Raw genomic sequence first — 16520 nt, forward strand, 5'->3', positions numbered from 1 at the left:
CATAAATATAACAAAAACTATGGGCCCATATACAATTTTTTCATGTAACTTGCTTTGAGATATCTTAGATATAGTATAAGAATATATTTAAAATGATAAAGTAGTATATATACTATCACATGGTAGTATATGAGACATATGGGGTAACTACCACCGGGTGGTAGGATGGATTTTCCATACATATATATATATATATATATATATATATATATATATATATATATATATATATATATAATGAGATTATTAAACTCTCTGCTGTAGTTTAAAGGCACATTATAGTTTATTCTTCAGTTGGAAATCTTTATCTTACAATTTTCTTATTTACTTCATTAATTCAGGTTGTGACTCCGAGACTTTTTTCCCTTGTTTGTTTCCGCCTTCTGCCCCCAACTTCTGAGGATGAGGGTGGTCGTCAACTTAACTATGACCTAATGGATGCCGCTAACTCAAGTGGGAAGATCTTCATCTCACATACGGTTGGTTATTAGCAGATTTGTCGGTGATCTGGATATCTATTCATGAACCATAATCCATTGATTTCCTTTATGGTTCCTATTTCAACAGGTTCTTGCTGGCAAGTTTGTCTTGAGATTTGCGGTTGGAGCACCGCTGACAGAGGAGCAACATGTGGATGCCGCTTGGAAGCTCTTGCAAGATGAGGCCACCAAGCTCTCAGGAAGTGCGTAGGTTACTATAATGGCAATTGTTCATTGATTAAGCTGCAGTGTTCAGGCCTATTATCATGATAAGCTTTCACAGCTGCTCATACAAACAGTTTTTGAAAGAAACTTGGACAGTTGAAATACGAAACTACTATATCCATACGATCTTTCCTCGTCATGTTAAATCGAATGCTTACTGAACTTTCATTCCATGCGCCAACGGCTTGATTTGGCGTATTGGATAGGAATCAGACAATACTTGAACAAATGGAATAACAAATTGTGTGCATTATGTAAATTCCTTGGTCGTTGCGCTAGACATACGGTGAGTATCCTCAAAAAGGAGAAGCTTCGTCTTTCATCTATCATTGATGAATTAGAAGTTTTGGCAGAGGTTAGGCCTTTATCCGACCATGAAATCGAGATCAAGAGTCAATCGAATGCACAGATAGCTAGCATGCTGCGTGAAGGAGAACTCAAATGGTACCAACACTCTAACTCTCAATTTATCCTGAAAGGTGATTCGAATACTAGATATTTCCATGGCGTCGTCAATGGCAGACACCGGAAGAAACTTATTCATTCACTTCAACAGGATGAGGGCACGATTGAGGGGCATGAGCATCTTAAATCTTATATCACTAATTATTATAAAAATCTGTTCGGAGCCCCAGAGGAAGGAAACTTCTCGATGGATGAATCTCGAACAGATGACATCCCTCAGGTCTCTGATGAGGGAAACAACCTTCTAACAGCACCATGCTCCGAGGAGAAAGTTAGAAAGACGATTTTCCTAATGGAGCACAACAAAGCCCCGGGTCCTGATGGTTTTCCCGCAGAGTTCTATCAGAACTTCTGGGAAGTCATCAATCTGGATCTCCTCTTGTTTAGCTATCTACATGTCGGCCAACTAGATTTGTTTCGCTTAAACTTCCGTGAGATTATTTTATTACCTAAGGTTAATTAGGTTGAAAGGATACAACAATATAGACCTATTTGCCTCCTTAATGTTAGTTTTAAAATATTCACGAAGGTTGTGACTATTAGGTTGAATTCAGTTGCTGAACATGTGGTTCGTCCTTCACAGACAACTTTTATGCAAGGTAGACACATCCTAGACGGAGTTGTTATCATTCATGAAACTCTCCATGAATTACATCGGAAAAAGTTGAATGGGGTCGTACTTAAAATAGACTTTGAAAAAGCTTATGACAAAGTCAAATGTCCCTTTCTTCTACAGATCTTTCAGAATGAAAGGATTTTCTGCAGATTGGCGCGCAATGATTCATAGCTTCGGCTCAGGAGGCAGTGTTGCCATTAAGGTCAATGATGACCTTGGCCACTATTTTCAAACGGATAAGGGATTGCGACAATGTGACTCGATATCGCCCATGCTATTCAATATAGTGGCTGATATGCTAGCAGTCATGATTGAGCATGCCAAGGCTGATGGACAAATTGATGGGGTAGTAAATCATCTAGTTGATGGTGTCTTCTTTATACTTCAGTATGCCGACGATACGATTCTCTTCATGGATCATGACCTCGAGAAAGCGAGAAATCTGAAATTAATTTTATCAGCATTCGAGCAACTCTCAGGTCTTAAGATCAATTTTCATAAAAGTGAATTGTTTTGCTTTGGCGAGGCCCAAGACGAGGCTCACCTGTACGCTGACCTATTCGGATGCGGGTTGGGCCAGTTCTCGAACACATATTTGGGGATATCGATATATTATTGGAGACTCACAAATGCTGAATGAAAACACATCAAGGAGAGGCTGCAAAAATTGGAAAGGTAAGCTGCTGTCTCTAAGCGGAAGATTGGTCCTCATAAATTCAATACTAAGTAATATGATACTATATATGATCTCCTTCTTCCAGTTGCGAAAGGAGTTTTACATAGATTGGATTATTTCTGATCAAGATACTTTTGGCAAGGAGATAGCGAGAGAAAGAAATATCAACTAGTTAAATGGAGTGTGGTTTGTCGTCCCAGAGACCAAGGCGGGTTGGACATTCATAACCTTGAGGTTAAGAATAGGTCCCTACTCGGTAAATGGTTATTTAAATTACTGACAGAAGATGGTGTATGGCAAACCCTCCTCAGGCGGAAATATGTGGGCTCCAAGGCGGTATCCCAAGTATACTGGAAGCCCTGGGATTCTCACTTTTGGGGGGTCTAATGGCTATGGAGAAATATTTCTTCTGCTAAGGATCTTTCTGGATTAAGGATGGCTCGGAAATTAGATTCTGGGAGGGTAAGTGGCTAGGAAATGCCACTCTCCAGAAGCAATATTCGGCTCTATACAATATTGTGCGTCACAAGGGTGATACTATCACCACGGTAATGGAATCATTTTCTTCAAATGTGACATTTAGAAGGGATTTATTTGGACCCAGACTACAATCGTGAAACATACTGCCTTAGCGGTTGTCCACGATGCAATTGTCACATGGGTCCGATGCATTCCGATGGACCTACGTGGGAATGGACAGTTCTCAGTGGAGTCTATGTATAGAGCGTTAATCCAGTCTAATGTGCCAGTTGATAATAACAAGAAGATCTGGAAGATGAAGATACCGCTTAAGGATAAAATCTTCGCATGGTATCTTCGTCGCGGAGTCATTCTTACTAAAGATAACCTTATTAAGAGGAATTGGAATGGAGTCCACAATGTGTCTTTTGTCACCATGATGAGACAATAAAACATTTATTCTTCCAATGCAAATTGCTCGTTCTATATGGTCAGTCATCCAAATAGCTTCTGGCTTGTATCCTCCTTGTAGTGTTGTTAATGTGTTTGGCAACTAGCTACATGAGATTGATCACAGGTTTAGAATCCTTCTCAGGGTGGGAGCGCTTGCCGTTATTTGGTCGCTTTGACTGTGTCAAAATGATATGGTTTTTAACTATAAAAGTACTTCTCTTATGCAGGTTATCTACAGATGTATCGAGACTCTTCGTTTATGGTCCTCTCTACAATGCTGGAGAATCGAGACCTGTTTATGGAGGTGTGTACACGATTGGAGGCTACGGTGAGGGATACTTTTACCCAACATGAGTGGCAGCATGATCTTAGGATTGGGCCCCCTTCCAGTGGCGGATCCACGAATTCAAGTTAGCAGGGGTGAAAATTGAACTTAAAAAATACGAAAGCACTTGCACTCCGGAAATCAACATAACTTGAGAAATGTGAAGCTACATGCACTTCGAAAACCAGCTTATGATCCAAAGTAGTTTCAGATTATAAGACACTAAATGATGTAAGCACCAAAAAACACAAAATGCAACATCGTGTACAAGGACTACTAACATGGTCTGTACCTGCTTGAATTATTCGTTCTCTGGCTGAAAATATCGAAGTGTAATTGCACCTATAACCAGTGTGCAACTGCATATCAATATATCTATCCCGCACAAGTATGCCAATAGTTTCGAACAACAGATTAGAAAAGTATTTATGCTACGTTGTCATGATACGGGACTTTCTGGCATATGGCCTCGATGTTTCCTCAAGCCATGAAAATGTACTATAATTTACTTGTCATCAATACCTGCAAATCTCTATGTCTCTGTCAACATAGCATATCATCATTAGACACTAAATCCTTCAATGGGAGCTTGCAAAATGCTTGCATTAGATCCCTCATTAGACACTATATGTTCATCACCAGGAGCATGTAAAATGTTTGCATCAAATTCTTCATTAGCAGTCTGTTCATTAGACACTTTAGGCTCAAGAACAACATGAGATTGTATGTTTGCACCGGAAACTTGATTAGATACATCAGGTTCAGTCAGTTCAGTATTGATTGGGGGAGTTATAAAATAAGCAGAAATTGGTTTCATTTTCTCATAGATCCCTACATACAAGCAGTTTTACAACACCGTCAGGTTTAACTATTGGCCAAAAATTGAACAATTGAATTAGATATAATCAGGGATATGATGTACCTGCTCGTTGTGCATGCTGCTCTTGCAAGCTGCGATTGTCCATTTGCGCAAGCTCGATGCCATGCTCATGCTGTCGCCGCTGCCTCCCACGCAGGCTACACCCAGGGTTGGATCTTCATCTTCTTGTCCTTCCATTCACTTGAAGCCCGGTGACCGGCGTCCAACAAGGGCGCGAGGAAGTGCTATGTCGGTCTGTCTAGCGGCGACTAGGTTAGGAGCGAACCAGACTGGAGGCTGGAACGAACGAATTGGGAATTTTCCTGTTCTCGATCAATATGGGAGGCGCTCGTTTGGGCCGCGAGCCTGCTATAGGGCCTGCCTTGCACTTACGTTATTGGCCCATCCAAATTGAAACGTTTTTCTTCATTTTTTACATTGCCTGCTCGTGTGTTGGGATGAACAAAACTAGCCTGGGCCAACCTGGACGACTCAAACTAGGTGCACACTTTCCAGCCACCCGAGGCGGCCGCCCATACCAGCCACAATAGGTTACTAACTACTCAACTTTTCAGTATCCAAGAGAAACTCCAATGCCACAACATGTTCCTTTTGGAAAACTTGTTTGTTTAACTGCTTTGCTACTGCAACGGTTGCTCTAATCACGTTACTGGCTACTCAACTTTTTAGGATCCAAGAGAAACTCCAATGCCACAACAGGTACCTTTTGCAAAACTTGTTTGTTTAACTGTCTTGCTGCTGCAATCGGTTATAATGATGTTAATAACTACTTTTCAGCATCCAGTTGAAACTCTTTAATTCCTTGTTTGTTTAACTAGTTTGCTGTTATAACTCCCAGTTGAGATGTCTTGCTAACTTCAACTTTTCAAAATCCGTTCGGAACTTTAATGGAAAAATAGGTTAGCCCAAGATCATAGGGCGAGGTCCCCATGGACGTTGTATCATCCCACAACAGTGGCACCGGTCCAAATCGTGCATCATGAATTGCCAACTGCTGATGCTCTAGAGGCTACACTATTGGTAGAAAGAGATTCTGCTTCTGCACTTAGAGATGAAGTTGACATGTTGAGGAAGCAAACATCACAATCACAAGCAGTACTCAAGACAACCATTAAATATTTGGTGGATTTCAAAACAAAGCAAGCTGAGACTGACCGCATTGTTAAGGTCCTGAAGGAAAAAAGGAAATTAAATTCCCACTTGGTAAATCATAGGTGAAATGTTCTTCCATCGTTGAATAACCTGTGTATTGTTTGTTCATGTAATCGATCAAACCATTTGTTTTAGAGATCATGTCATAATTGTTTTTTGTTTTTTTGGGTTGTAATTTTTTTAGCACAAGTCTGTATTAATTGATAAGACTCTGAGATATTTCATTTTGATTGATGTGCCAGACCTACAAATATGCCAATCGGGTTGAATGTGCATTCATCAATAATAGTAGTATAAATGGTCCTTAAGTGGTATGCATCTGAAAGGGCCAAGATGTTGTACTAGCTTCGCTAAAAAAAGGATGCTCTTCTAGCAAAAAAAAGTACAGCGGTCTGGCTTATGTATGTTAGTTGATATTATTGATCCATATACTCTACAAGTGCTGATATGTCTGTTAGTTTTGTACATTATTGGTTGATTGACTCGGTATTCTGAATCTTGAGACATCGCTTGTGTACATATCTAAATGAGAGTACAGATTATGCTGCGTGTGACACTTGAGATGGACATAAAGTGGTTTCAAATATTCAAATTTACCTTAAATTGGATTCTGGCTTCTGAATTCAAGTATCGACATTTGTAAATCATATTCATATATGATAGTGGAATGCATCTTTGTCGTGGTTTTGAAGATATATAAAAACACATAGAATGATTTATAAAGATTCATATAGGAATATATAATGGATTCAAATTTAGTTGCCAGGGTAAACGTGGATTCTTATTGTCCCAAAATTTGAAAGAAGCGGCAAAATGTCCACTCCCACGTCGGCTGCCCGAAGCCAGTGTTTGGGAGATGGAAATTACTATCTACCCCTTACACAGACAATACATCGGCCCGATTTCCACTACTCTCAATAGGGGTAGGTTAGTAACTTCAACTAGACGTGAAACGACCACCTCTGAGCCCATTCCGATAGGTGGGCGCCAAACATGGGTGGCAAAACACATTTGATTCAAGCTCGTCTGAAAGACGTCTGTCTCTCCGTCCATTTCCCCATTCATACACTGTGGGCGGCAAAACAAACTTGACTTAGCCGAAATCGATGTAGGCAAATATTTTCAATAGGGCAGGTTCATAACTTCACTCAGACGTGACATAACTGCCCTACCTGTCAGCCCCATTCATACACCGTGGGCGCCAAAACACCCTCTCCTCACCCGAAATCGCTCTGGGCAAATATCAGGTAGATGCGAGATTACCGTCCTATCCCCAACCGACGTGACGTCCAAATTTTAAACGGGGGCTATGTTTGTAACTTTCCCATATTTCAAACAATCGCGTCCCAAAAACATGGTTCCCTGTACCTCGCCCTCTATTTTCCCATTCATACACCGTTCACGCTAGAACACCATCGCCACAACAGCCTCCTCCATCCACCACCCCATCCATCGCCGCCGTCCTCCACCCCATCCATCGCCACCGTCCTCCACCATGCCGAAGCTCCTACCAAGACCACGTCGTCCACTGCTAGAGATGGACGTTTCTCATCCACGACGACAGACCAGGAGCCTTGCATCGTGTCCTCTCACTTCATCAGCGCTGTCGTCCTCTTTGCCGTGGCCGCTCACACGACCTTCTCGTCCACCGCAATGAGACTTATCCACCGATGCACCCGTCTATCATCGTGGTTCTGCGTCAACGCCACCGACAGCCATCGCACCCCCGATGCCTACATGGCGCCGCAAGAGAGGTGGTACTTCATATCTGCTCAACTTTTTGATCTCAACTAGAAAATAGATTGTAACTTGGTTACTATACTTTCTTTTCAGCTCTTAGAATTTAGTTCTTAGTTCGAAGGAAACAATGGATAGTAAATAGCATTTCTGCGGTTTGCAGCTTTAAATCTGCCATGGCACAGTCATAATAGGGTTTAATTGATCATGCTTAGGGTTTAATTGATCTTGTTGGTTCTGTGGTGGTTTCTTTAATAGAAATCGGAGGGGAAACCCTCTTTTGCTAAAAGAAATGCTTAGGGTTTCCCCCTTTTATGATCAACATACGTGCTTCATGTCATAATAGCACTGCTCCACTCATCAAGCTAAACAAGCTTAGTTGTTCAAATACGAATATGATATTATTAAAACAGAGTCGTTTAATTGGTCAACTAAATGTTCTTAATTTAGATTTGAAAATGCATGTACGCCACTCGTGTGTGTATCTACAGGGTGCCCACGGTGGGCCTTGGCCCACCCTGGGATTTTGTGTCGGCCCAAGCCTCGATTCCCCTATGTTCTGATGCGCTTCCAATCTCTACTGGCCCCCAGCCGCCTGCCTCGCTAGCGACTTGCCGTCCCCGGACGTCATGACTCTAGGAGGAGACGCCGGACTAACAGGAGGTCAGGAGCCGCTCGCCCAACAACATCACCGCTGCCCTGGCGCGCCGCCGTGCCTACCTTCCCAGTCCGTTCAGGGCTCAGGCATGCAGTAGCCACTAAGCCAACCCGATTTATCCTGAGATACGTCCTACATACTCAACAGCCACTCCTCATCACCCATTCTCTAATTGATTCATTACTCATTAGGCAGGACTGTCACTAGGGTTTGTTGTGTACTGAGTGCTACCTACACTTAATGGTTTAGATGTATTTCAGTAATCTTTAGTGCCTGTAACATTCATAGGGTTTCAAAATTCCGGTCCTAGGAACAGACACTAGTCATTTTGGATTGTTGGTCATAGTGACATTGACCCAGATTACTACTGCAGGCCAGGTTTATTAACAATTTTACTTGTATTTCTTACTCATTCGATATGATATCCAATTATTCACATCGGTTAGTTGCACACAATAAGTGCTAGACCAACTTCTTGATTCAGTTTTTGGATGGTCTCTTACTACAGTTACAATTCTGCATACTTGTCCTAGTAAGCTCACAAGTAATGATTGATTCACTACATCTATGCTTGCCTTGTCATATTTGTTGTCAATATTCTTTTAGGGTGGATCACCCTGTTTCAAAATACTGGAACCGCAGACATGAATGAATAGTTTTTCTCTGTGTGATCTCTTCCATCATGTGTGGACAACGAACACTGCTTTGTATAGAAAGAAAGTGTCATTTCCACCTTTTACATAGACTACGGTCTTTTACATGGAATACAATCTGTTTACTTGCTTTGTGTCGCACTACCAGCACTCCACCCTTGAAGCTAAACATTATGCCACTCATAATTCCTTAGTTTACTTGTTCAAATACGAATTTGATATGATTCTAATGTTCCTACTTCAGTTTTGAAATGTGTGTCTGCCTGTTATAGAGACATAAGAGGTTTGTATTTCTGTGTGTGGTCTGGTCAGCACGGTTGGGGGGTGAACTTTGTGTTGGGGAACGTAGTAATTTCAAAATTTTCCTACGCACACGCAAGATCATGGTGATGGCATAGCAACGAGAGGGGAGAGTGCTATCTACGTACCCTCGTAGACAGTAAGCGGAAGCGTTAGCACAACGCGGTTGATGTAGTCGTACGTCTTCACGATCCGACCGATCCAAGCACCGAACGTACGGGGCCTCCGAGTTCAGCACACGCTCAGCTCGATGACGATCTCCGGCCTTCGATCCAGCGAAGCTCCGGAGATGAGTTTCGTCAGCACGACGGCGTGGTGACGATGATGATGTTCTATCGGCGCAGTGCTTCGCCTAAACTCCGCGACGATATGACCGAGGTGGAATATGGTGGAGGGGGGCACCGCACACGGCTAAGGAACGATCCGTAGATCAACTTGTGTGTCTATGGGGTGCCCCCCGCCCTCGTATATAAAGGAGCAAGGGGGGGAGGCCGGCCGGCCCCTTGGGCGCGCCAAGGGAGGAGGAATCCTCCTCCTAGTAGGAGTAGGACTCCTCCTTTCCTACTCCTACTAGGAGGGGGAAGGAAGGGGGAAGGAAAGGGGGGGCGCCGCCCCCCCTCCTAGTCCAATTCGGACCAGAGGGGGAGGGGGCGCGCGGCCCATGCTGGCCGCCCCTCTCTCCTTTCCCCTAGGGCCCATGAGGCCCAATACTCTCCCGGGGGGTTCCGCTAACCCCCCCGGCACTCCGGTTTTCTCCGAAATCACCCGGAACACTTCCGGTGTCCGAATATAGTCGTCCAATATATCAATCTTTATGTCTCGACCATTTCGAGACTCCTCGTCATGTCCGTGATCACATCCGGGACTTCGAACAAACTTCGCTACATCAAAACTTATAAACTCATAATAAAACTGTCATCGTAACGTTAAGCGTGCGGACCCTACGGGTTCGAGAACTATGTAGACATGACCTAGAACCATTCTCGGTCAATAACCAATAGCGGGACCTGGATGCCCATATTGGTTCCTACATATTCTACGAAGATCTTTATCGGTCAAACCGCATAACAACATACGTTGTTCCCTTTGTCATCGGTATGTTACTTGCCCGAGATTTGATCGTCGGTATCCAATACCTAGTTCAATCTCGTTACCGGCAAGTCTCTTTACTCGTTCCGTAATACATCATCTTATAACTAACTCATTAGTTACAATGCTTGCAAGGCTTAGGTGATGAGTATTACCGAGAGGGCCCAGAGATACCTCTCCGACAATCGGAGTGACAAAACCTAATCTCGAATTATGCCAACCCAACATGTACCTTCGGAAACACCTGTAGAGCACCTTTATAATCACCCAGTTACGTTGTGACGTTTGGTAGCACACAAAGTGTTCTTCTGGTAAACGGGAGTTGCACAATCTCATAGTTGTAGGAACTTTGTATAAGGCATGAAGAAAGCAATAGCAATATACTAAACGATCAAGTGCTAGGCTAACGGAATGGGTCATGTCAATCACATCATTCTCCTAATGATGTGATCCCATTAATCAAATAACAACTCATGTCTATGGTTAGGAAACATAACCATCTTTGATTAATGAGCTAGTCAAGTAGAGGCATACTAGTGGCTATATGTTTGTCTATGTATTCACACATGTATCATGTTCCCGGTTAATACAATTCTAGCATGAATAATAAACATTTATCATGATATGAGGAAATAAATAATAACTTTATTATTGCCTCTAGGGCATATTTCGTTCAGTCTCCCACTTGCACTAGAGTCAATAATCTAGATTACATAGTAATGATTCTAACACCCATGGAGTCTTGGTGCTGATCATGTTTTGCTCGTGAGAGAGGCTTAGTCAACGGGTCTGCAACATTCAGATCCGTATGTATCTTGCAAATCCCTATGTCTCCCACTTGGACTTGGTCCCGAATGGAATTGAAGCGTCTCTTGATGTGCTTGGTCCTCTTGTGAAATCTGGATTCCTTTGCCAAGGCAATTGGACCAGTATTGTCACAGAAGATCTTCATTGGTCCTGATGCACTAGGTATGACACCTAGATCGGAAATGAACTCCTTCATCCAGACTCCTTCATTTGCTGCTTCAGAAGCAGCTATGTACTCCGCTTCACATGTAGATCCCGCCACGACGCTTTGTTTAGAACTGCACCAACTTACAGCTCCACCGTTTAATAAAAACACATATCCGGTTTGCGATTTAGAATCGTCCGGATCAGTGTCAAAGCTTGCGTCGACATAACCATTTACGACTAGCTCTTTGTCACCTCCATATACGAGAAACATATCCTTAGTCCTTTTCAGGTATTTCAGGATGTTCTTGACCGCTGTCCAGTGATCCACTCCTGGATTACTTTGGTACCTCCCTGCCAAGCTTATTGCTAAGCATACGTCAGGTCTGGTACACAGCATTGCATACATGATAGAGCCTATGGCTGAAGCATAGGGAACATTTTTCATTTTCTCTCTATCTTCTGCTGTGGTCGGGCATTGAGTTTGACTCAACTTCACACCTTGTAGCACAGGCAAGAATCCTTTCTTGGCCTGATCCATTTTGAACTTTTTCAAAATTTTGTCAAGGTATGTGCTTTGTGAAAGTCCTATTAAGCGCCTTGATCTATCTCTATAGATCTTGATGCCCAATATGTAAGCAGCTTCACCGAGGTCTTTCATTGAAAAACTTTTATTCAAGTATCCCTTTATGCTATCCAGAAATTCTATATCATTTCCAATCAATAATATGTCATCTACATATAAAATTAGAAATGCTATAGAGCTCCCACTCACTTTCTTGTAAATACAGGCTTCTCCAAAAGTCTGTATAAAACCATATGCTTTGATCACACTATCAAAGCGTTTATTCCAACTCCGAGATGCTTGCACCAGTCCATAAATGGAACGCTGGAGCTTGCACACTTTGTTAGCACCTTTTGGATCAACAAAACCTTCCGGCTGCATCATATACAACTCTTCTTCTAGAAATCCATTCAAGAATGCAGTCTTGACATCCATTTGCCAAATTTCATAATCATGAAATGCAGCAATAGCTAACATGATTCGGACAGACTTAAGCATCACTAGGGTGAGAAAGTCTCGTCGTAGTCAACCCCTTGAACTTGTCGAAAACCTTTTGCAACAAGTCGAGCTTTATAGACAGTAACATTACCATCAGCGTCAGTCTTCTTCTTAAAGATCCATTTATTCTCAATGGCTTGCCGATCATCGGGCAAGTCAACCAAAGTCCATACTTTGTTTTCATACATGGATCCCATCTCAGATTTCATGGCCTCTAGCCATTTTGCGGAATCTGGGCTCATCATCGCTTCCTCATAGTTCGTAGGTTCATCATGGTCAAGTAACATGACTTCCAGAATAGGATTACCGTACCACTCTGGTGCGGATCTTACTCTGGTAGACCTACGAGGTTCAGTAGAAACTTGATCTAAAGTCTCATGATCATTATCATTAGCTTCCTCACTAATTGGTGTAGTTGTCACAGGAACTGGTTCTCATGATGAACTACTTTCCAATAAGGGAGTAGATACAGCTATCTCATCAAGTTCTACTTTCCTCCCACTCACTTCTTTCGAGAGAAACTCCTTCTCTAGAAAGGATCCATTCTTAGCAACGAATGTCTTGCCTTCGGATCTGTGATAGAAGGTGTACCCAACAGTTTCTTTTGGGTATCCTATGAAGACACATTTCTCCGATTTAGGTTTGAGCTTATCTGGTTGAAGTTTCTTCACATAAGCATTGCAGCCCCAAACTTTAAGAAACGACAACTTTAGTTTCTTGCCAAACCACAGTTCATAAGGCATCGTCTCAACGGATTTTGATGGTGCCCTATTTAACGTGAATGCGGCCGTCTCTAAAGCATAACCCCAAAATGATAGCGGTAAATCAGTAAGAGACATCATAGATCGCACCATATCAAGTAAAGTACGATTACGACGTTCGGACACACCATTTCTTTGTGGTGTTCCAGGTGGCGTGAGTTGCGAAACTATTCCACATTGTTTCAAGTGTAGGCCAAACTCGTAACTCAAATATTCACCTCCACGATTAGATCGTAGAAATTTATTTTCTTGTTACGATGATTTTCCACTTCACTCTGAAATTCTTTGAACTTTTCAAATGTTTCAGACTTGTGTTTCATCAAGTAGATATACCCATATCTGCTCAAATCATCTGTGAAGGTGAGAAAATAACGATACCCGCCGCGAGCCTCAACATTCATTGGACCACAAACATCAGTATGTATGATTTCCAACACATCAGTTGCTCGCTCCATAGTTCCGGAGAACGGCGTTTTAGTCATCTTGCCCATAAGGCACGGTTCGCAAGTACCAAGTGATTCATAATCAAGTGATTCCAAAAGCCCATCAGTATGGAGTTTCTTCATGCGCTTCACAACGATATGACCCAAACGGCAGTGCCATAAATAAGTTGCACTATCGTTATCAACTCTGCATCTTTTGGTTTCAACACTATGAATATGTGTATCACTAGTATCGAGATTTAATAAAAATAGACCACTCTTCAAGGGTGCCTGACCATAAAAGATATTACTCATATAAATAGAACAACCATTATTCTCTGATTTAAATGAATAACCGTCTCGCATCAAACAAGATCCAGATATAATGTTCATGCTCAACGCTGGCACCAAATAACAATTATTCAGGTCTAAAACTAATCCCGAAGGTAGATGTAGAGGTAGCGTGCCGACCGCGATCACATCGACTTTGGAACCGTTTCCCACGCGCATTGTCACCTCGTCCTTGGCCAGTGCTCGCTTATTCCGTAGTCCCTGTTTCGAGTTGCAAATATTAGCAACAGAACCAGTATCAAATACCCAGGTGCTACTATGAGCTCTAGTTAGGTACACATCAATAACATGTATATCACATATACCTTTGTTTACTTTGCCATCCTTCTTATCCGCCAAATACTTGGGGCAGTTCCGCTTCCAGTGACCAGTCTGCTTGCAGTAGAAGCACTCAGTTTCAGGCTTAGGTCTAGACTTGGGTTTCTTCTCTTGAGCAGCAACTTGCTTGCTGTTCTTCTTGAAGTTCCCCTTCTTCTTCCCTTTGCCCTTTTTCTTGAAACTAGTGGTCTTGTTGACCATCAACACTTGATGCTCCTTCTTGATTTCTACCTCCGCAGGTTTTAGCATTGCGAAGAGCTCGGGAATAGTCTTGTCCATCCCTTGCATATTATAGTTCATCACAAAGCTCTTGTAGCTTGGTGGCAGTGATTGGAGAATTCTGTCAATGACACTATCATCCGGAAGATTAACTCCCAGTTGAATCAAGTGATTATTATACCCGGACATTTTGAGTATATGCTCACTGACAGAACTATTCTCTTCCATCTTGCAGCTGTAGAACTTATTGGAGACTTCATATCTCTCAATCCGGGCATTTGCTTGAAATATTAACTTCAACTCCTGGAACATCTCATATGCTCCATGACGTTCAAAACGTCGTTGAAGGCCCGGTTCTAAGCCGTAAAGCATGGCACACTAAACTATAGAGTAGTCATCAGCTTTGCTCTGCCAGACATTCTTAACGTCGTCAGTTGCATCAGCAGCAGGCCTGGCACCCAGTGGTGCTTCCAGGACGTAACTTTTTTGTGCAGCAATGAGGATAATCCTCAGGTTACGGACCCAGTCCGTGTAATTGCTACCATCATCTTTCAACTTTGCTTTCTCAAGGAACGCATTAAAATTCAACGGAACAATAGCACGAGCCATCTATCTACAAACAAACATAGACAAGCAAAATACTATCAGGTACTAAGTTCATGATAAATTTAAGTTCAATTAATCATATTACTTAAGAACTCCCACTTAGACAGACATCTCTCTAGTCATCTAAGTGATCACGTGATCCAAATCAACTAAACCATGACCGATCATCACGTGAGATGGTGAAGTTTTCAATGGTGAACATCACTATGTTGATCATATCTACTATATGATTCACGCTCGACCTTTCGGTCTCCGTGTTCCGAGGCCATATCTGCATATGCTAGGCTCGTCAAGTTTAACCTGAGTATTTCGCGTGTGCAAAACTGGCTTGCACCCGTTGTAGATGGACGTAGAGCTTATCACACCCGATCATCACGTGGTGTCTGGGCACGACGAACTTTGGCAACGGTGCATACTCAGGGAGAACACTTCTTGACAATTTTTAGTGAGAGATCATCTTAAAATGCTACCATCAATCAAAGCAAGATAAGATGCATAAAGGATAAACATCACATGCAATCAATATAAGTGATATGATATGGCCATCATCATCTTGTGCTTGTGATCTCCATTTCCGAAGCACCGCCGTGATCACCATCGTCACCGGCGCGACACCTTGATCTCCATCGTAGCATCGTTATCGTTTACGCCATCTATTGCTTCTACGACTATCGCTACCGCTTAGTGATAAAGTAAAGTAATTACAGGGCGTTTGCATTTCATACAATAAAGCGACAACCATATGGCTCCTGCCAGTTGCCGATAACTTCGGTCACAAAACATGATAATCTCATACAATAAAATATAGCATCACGTCTTGACCATATCACATCACAACATGCCCTGCAAAAACAAGTTAGACGTCCTCTACTTTGTTGTTGCAAGTTTTACGTGGCTGCTACGGGCTGAGCAAGAACCGTTCTTACCTACGCATCAAAACCACAACGATAGTTCGTCAAGTTGGTGCTGTTTTAACCTTCGCAAGGACCGGGCGTAGCCACACTCGATTCAGCTAAAGTGAGAGAGACAAACACCCGCCAGCCACCTTTGAGCACGAGTGCTCGTAACGGTGAAACCAGTCTCGCGTAAGCGTACACGTAATGTCGGTCCGGGCCGCTTCATCTCACAATACCGCCGAACCAAAGTATGACATGCTGGTAAGCAGTATGACTTGTATCGCCCACAACTCACTTGTGTTCTACTCGTGCATATAACATCAATGCATAAAACCTAGGCTCTGATGCCACTGTTGGGGAACGTAGTAATTTCAAAATTTTCCTACGCACACGCAAGATCATGGTGATGGCATAGCAACGAGAGGGGAGAGTGCTATCTACGTACCCTCGTAGACTGTAAGCGGAAGCGTTAGCACAACGCGGTTGATGTAGTCGTACGTCTTCACGATCCGACCGATCCAAGCACCGAACGTACGGGGCCTCCGAGTTCAGCACACGTTCAGCTCGATGATGATCTCCGGCCTTCGATCCAGCGAAGCTCCAGAGACGAGTTTCGTCAGCACGACGGCGTGGTGACGATGATGATGTTCTACCGGCGCAGGGCTTCGCCTAAACTCCGCGACGATATGACCGAGGTGGAATATGGTGGAGGGGGGCACCGCACACGGCTAAGGAATGATTCATAGATCAACTTGTGTGTCTATGG

At 42.8% G+C, this 16520-nt stretch overlaps 1 protein-coding gene across 3 annotated transcripts in view; it reads left to right on the forward strand.

Moving 5' to 3' along the window:
* LOC123111194 (tryptophan decarboxylase 2) overlaps positions 1 to 843 on the forward strand; it is a 27037-nt gene extending 26194 nt beyond the window's left edge. For all 3 annotated transcript variants that reach the window (XM_044531923.1, XM_044531925.1, XM_044531924.1), the window contains 2 exons: positions 342 to 479; positions 568 to 843. In XM_044531923.1, the coding sequence (XP_044387858.1) occupies positions 342 to 479; positions 568 to 690 (261 nt within the window). In that variant the 3' untranslated portion in view covers positions 691 to 843. The remainder of the gene's footprint in view (positions 1 to 341; positions 480 to 567) is intronic.
* The last annotated feature ends 15677 nt before the right edge of the window (positions 844 to 16520 follow it).

Source organism: Triticum aestivum, chromosome 5B (assembly GCF_018294505.1).
Source record: "Triticum aestivum cultivar Chinese Spring chromosome 5B, IWGSC CS RefSeq v2.1, whole genome shotgun sequence".
Classification (NCBI taxonomy): Eukaryota; Viridiplantae; Streptophyta; class Magnoliopsida; order Poales; family Poaceae; genus Triticum; species Triticum aestivum.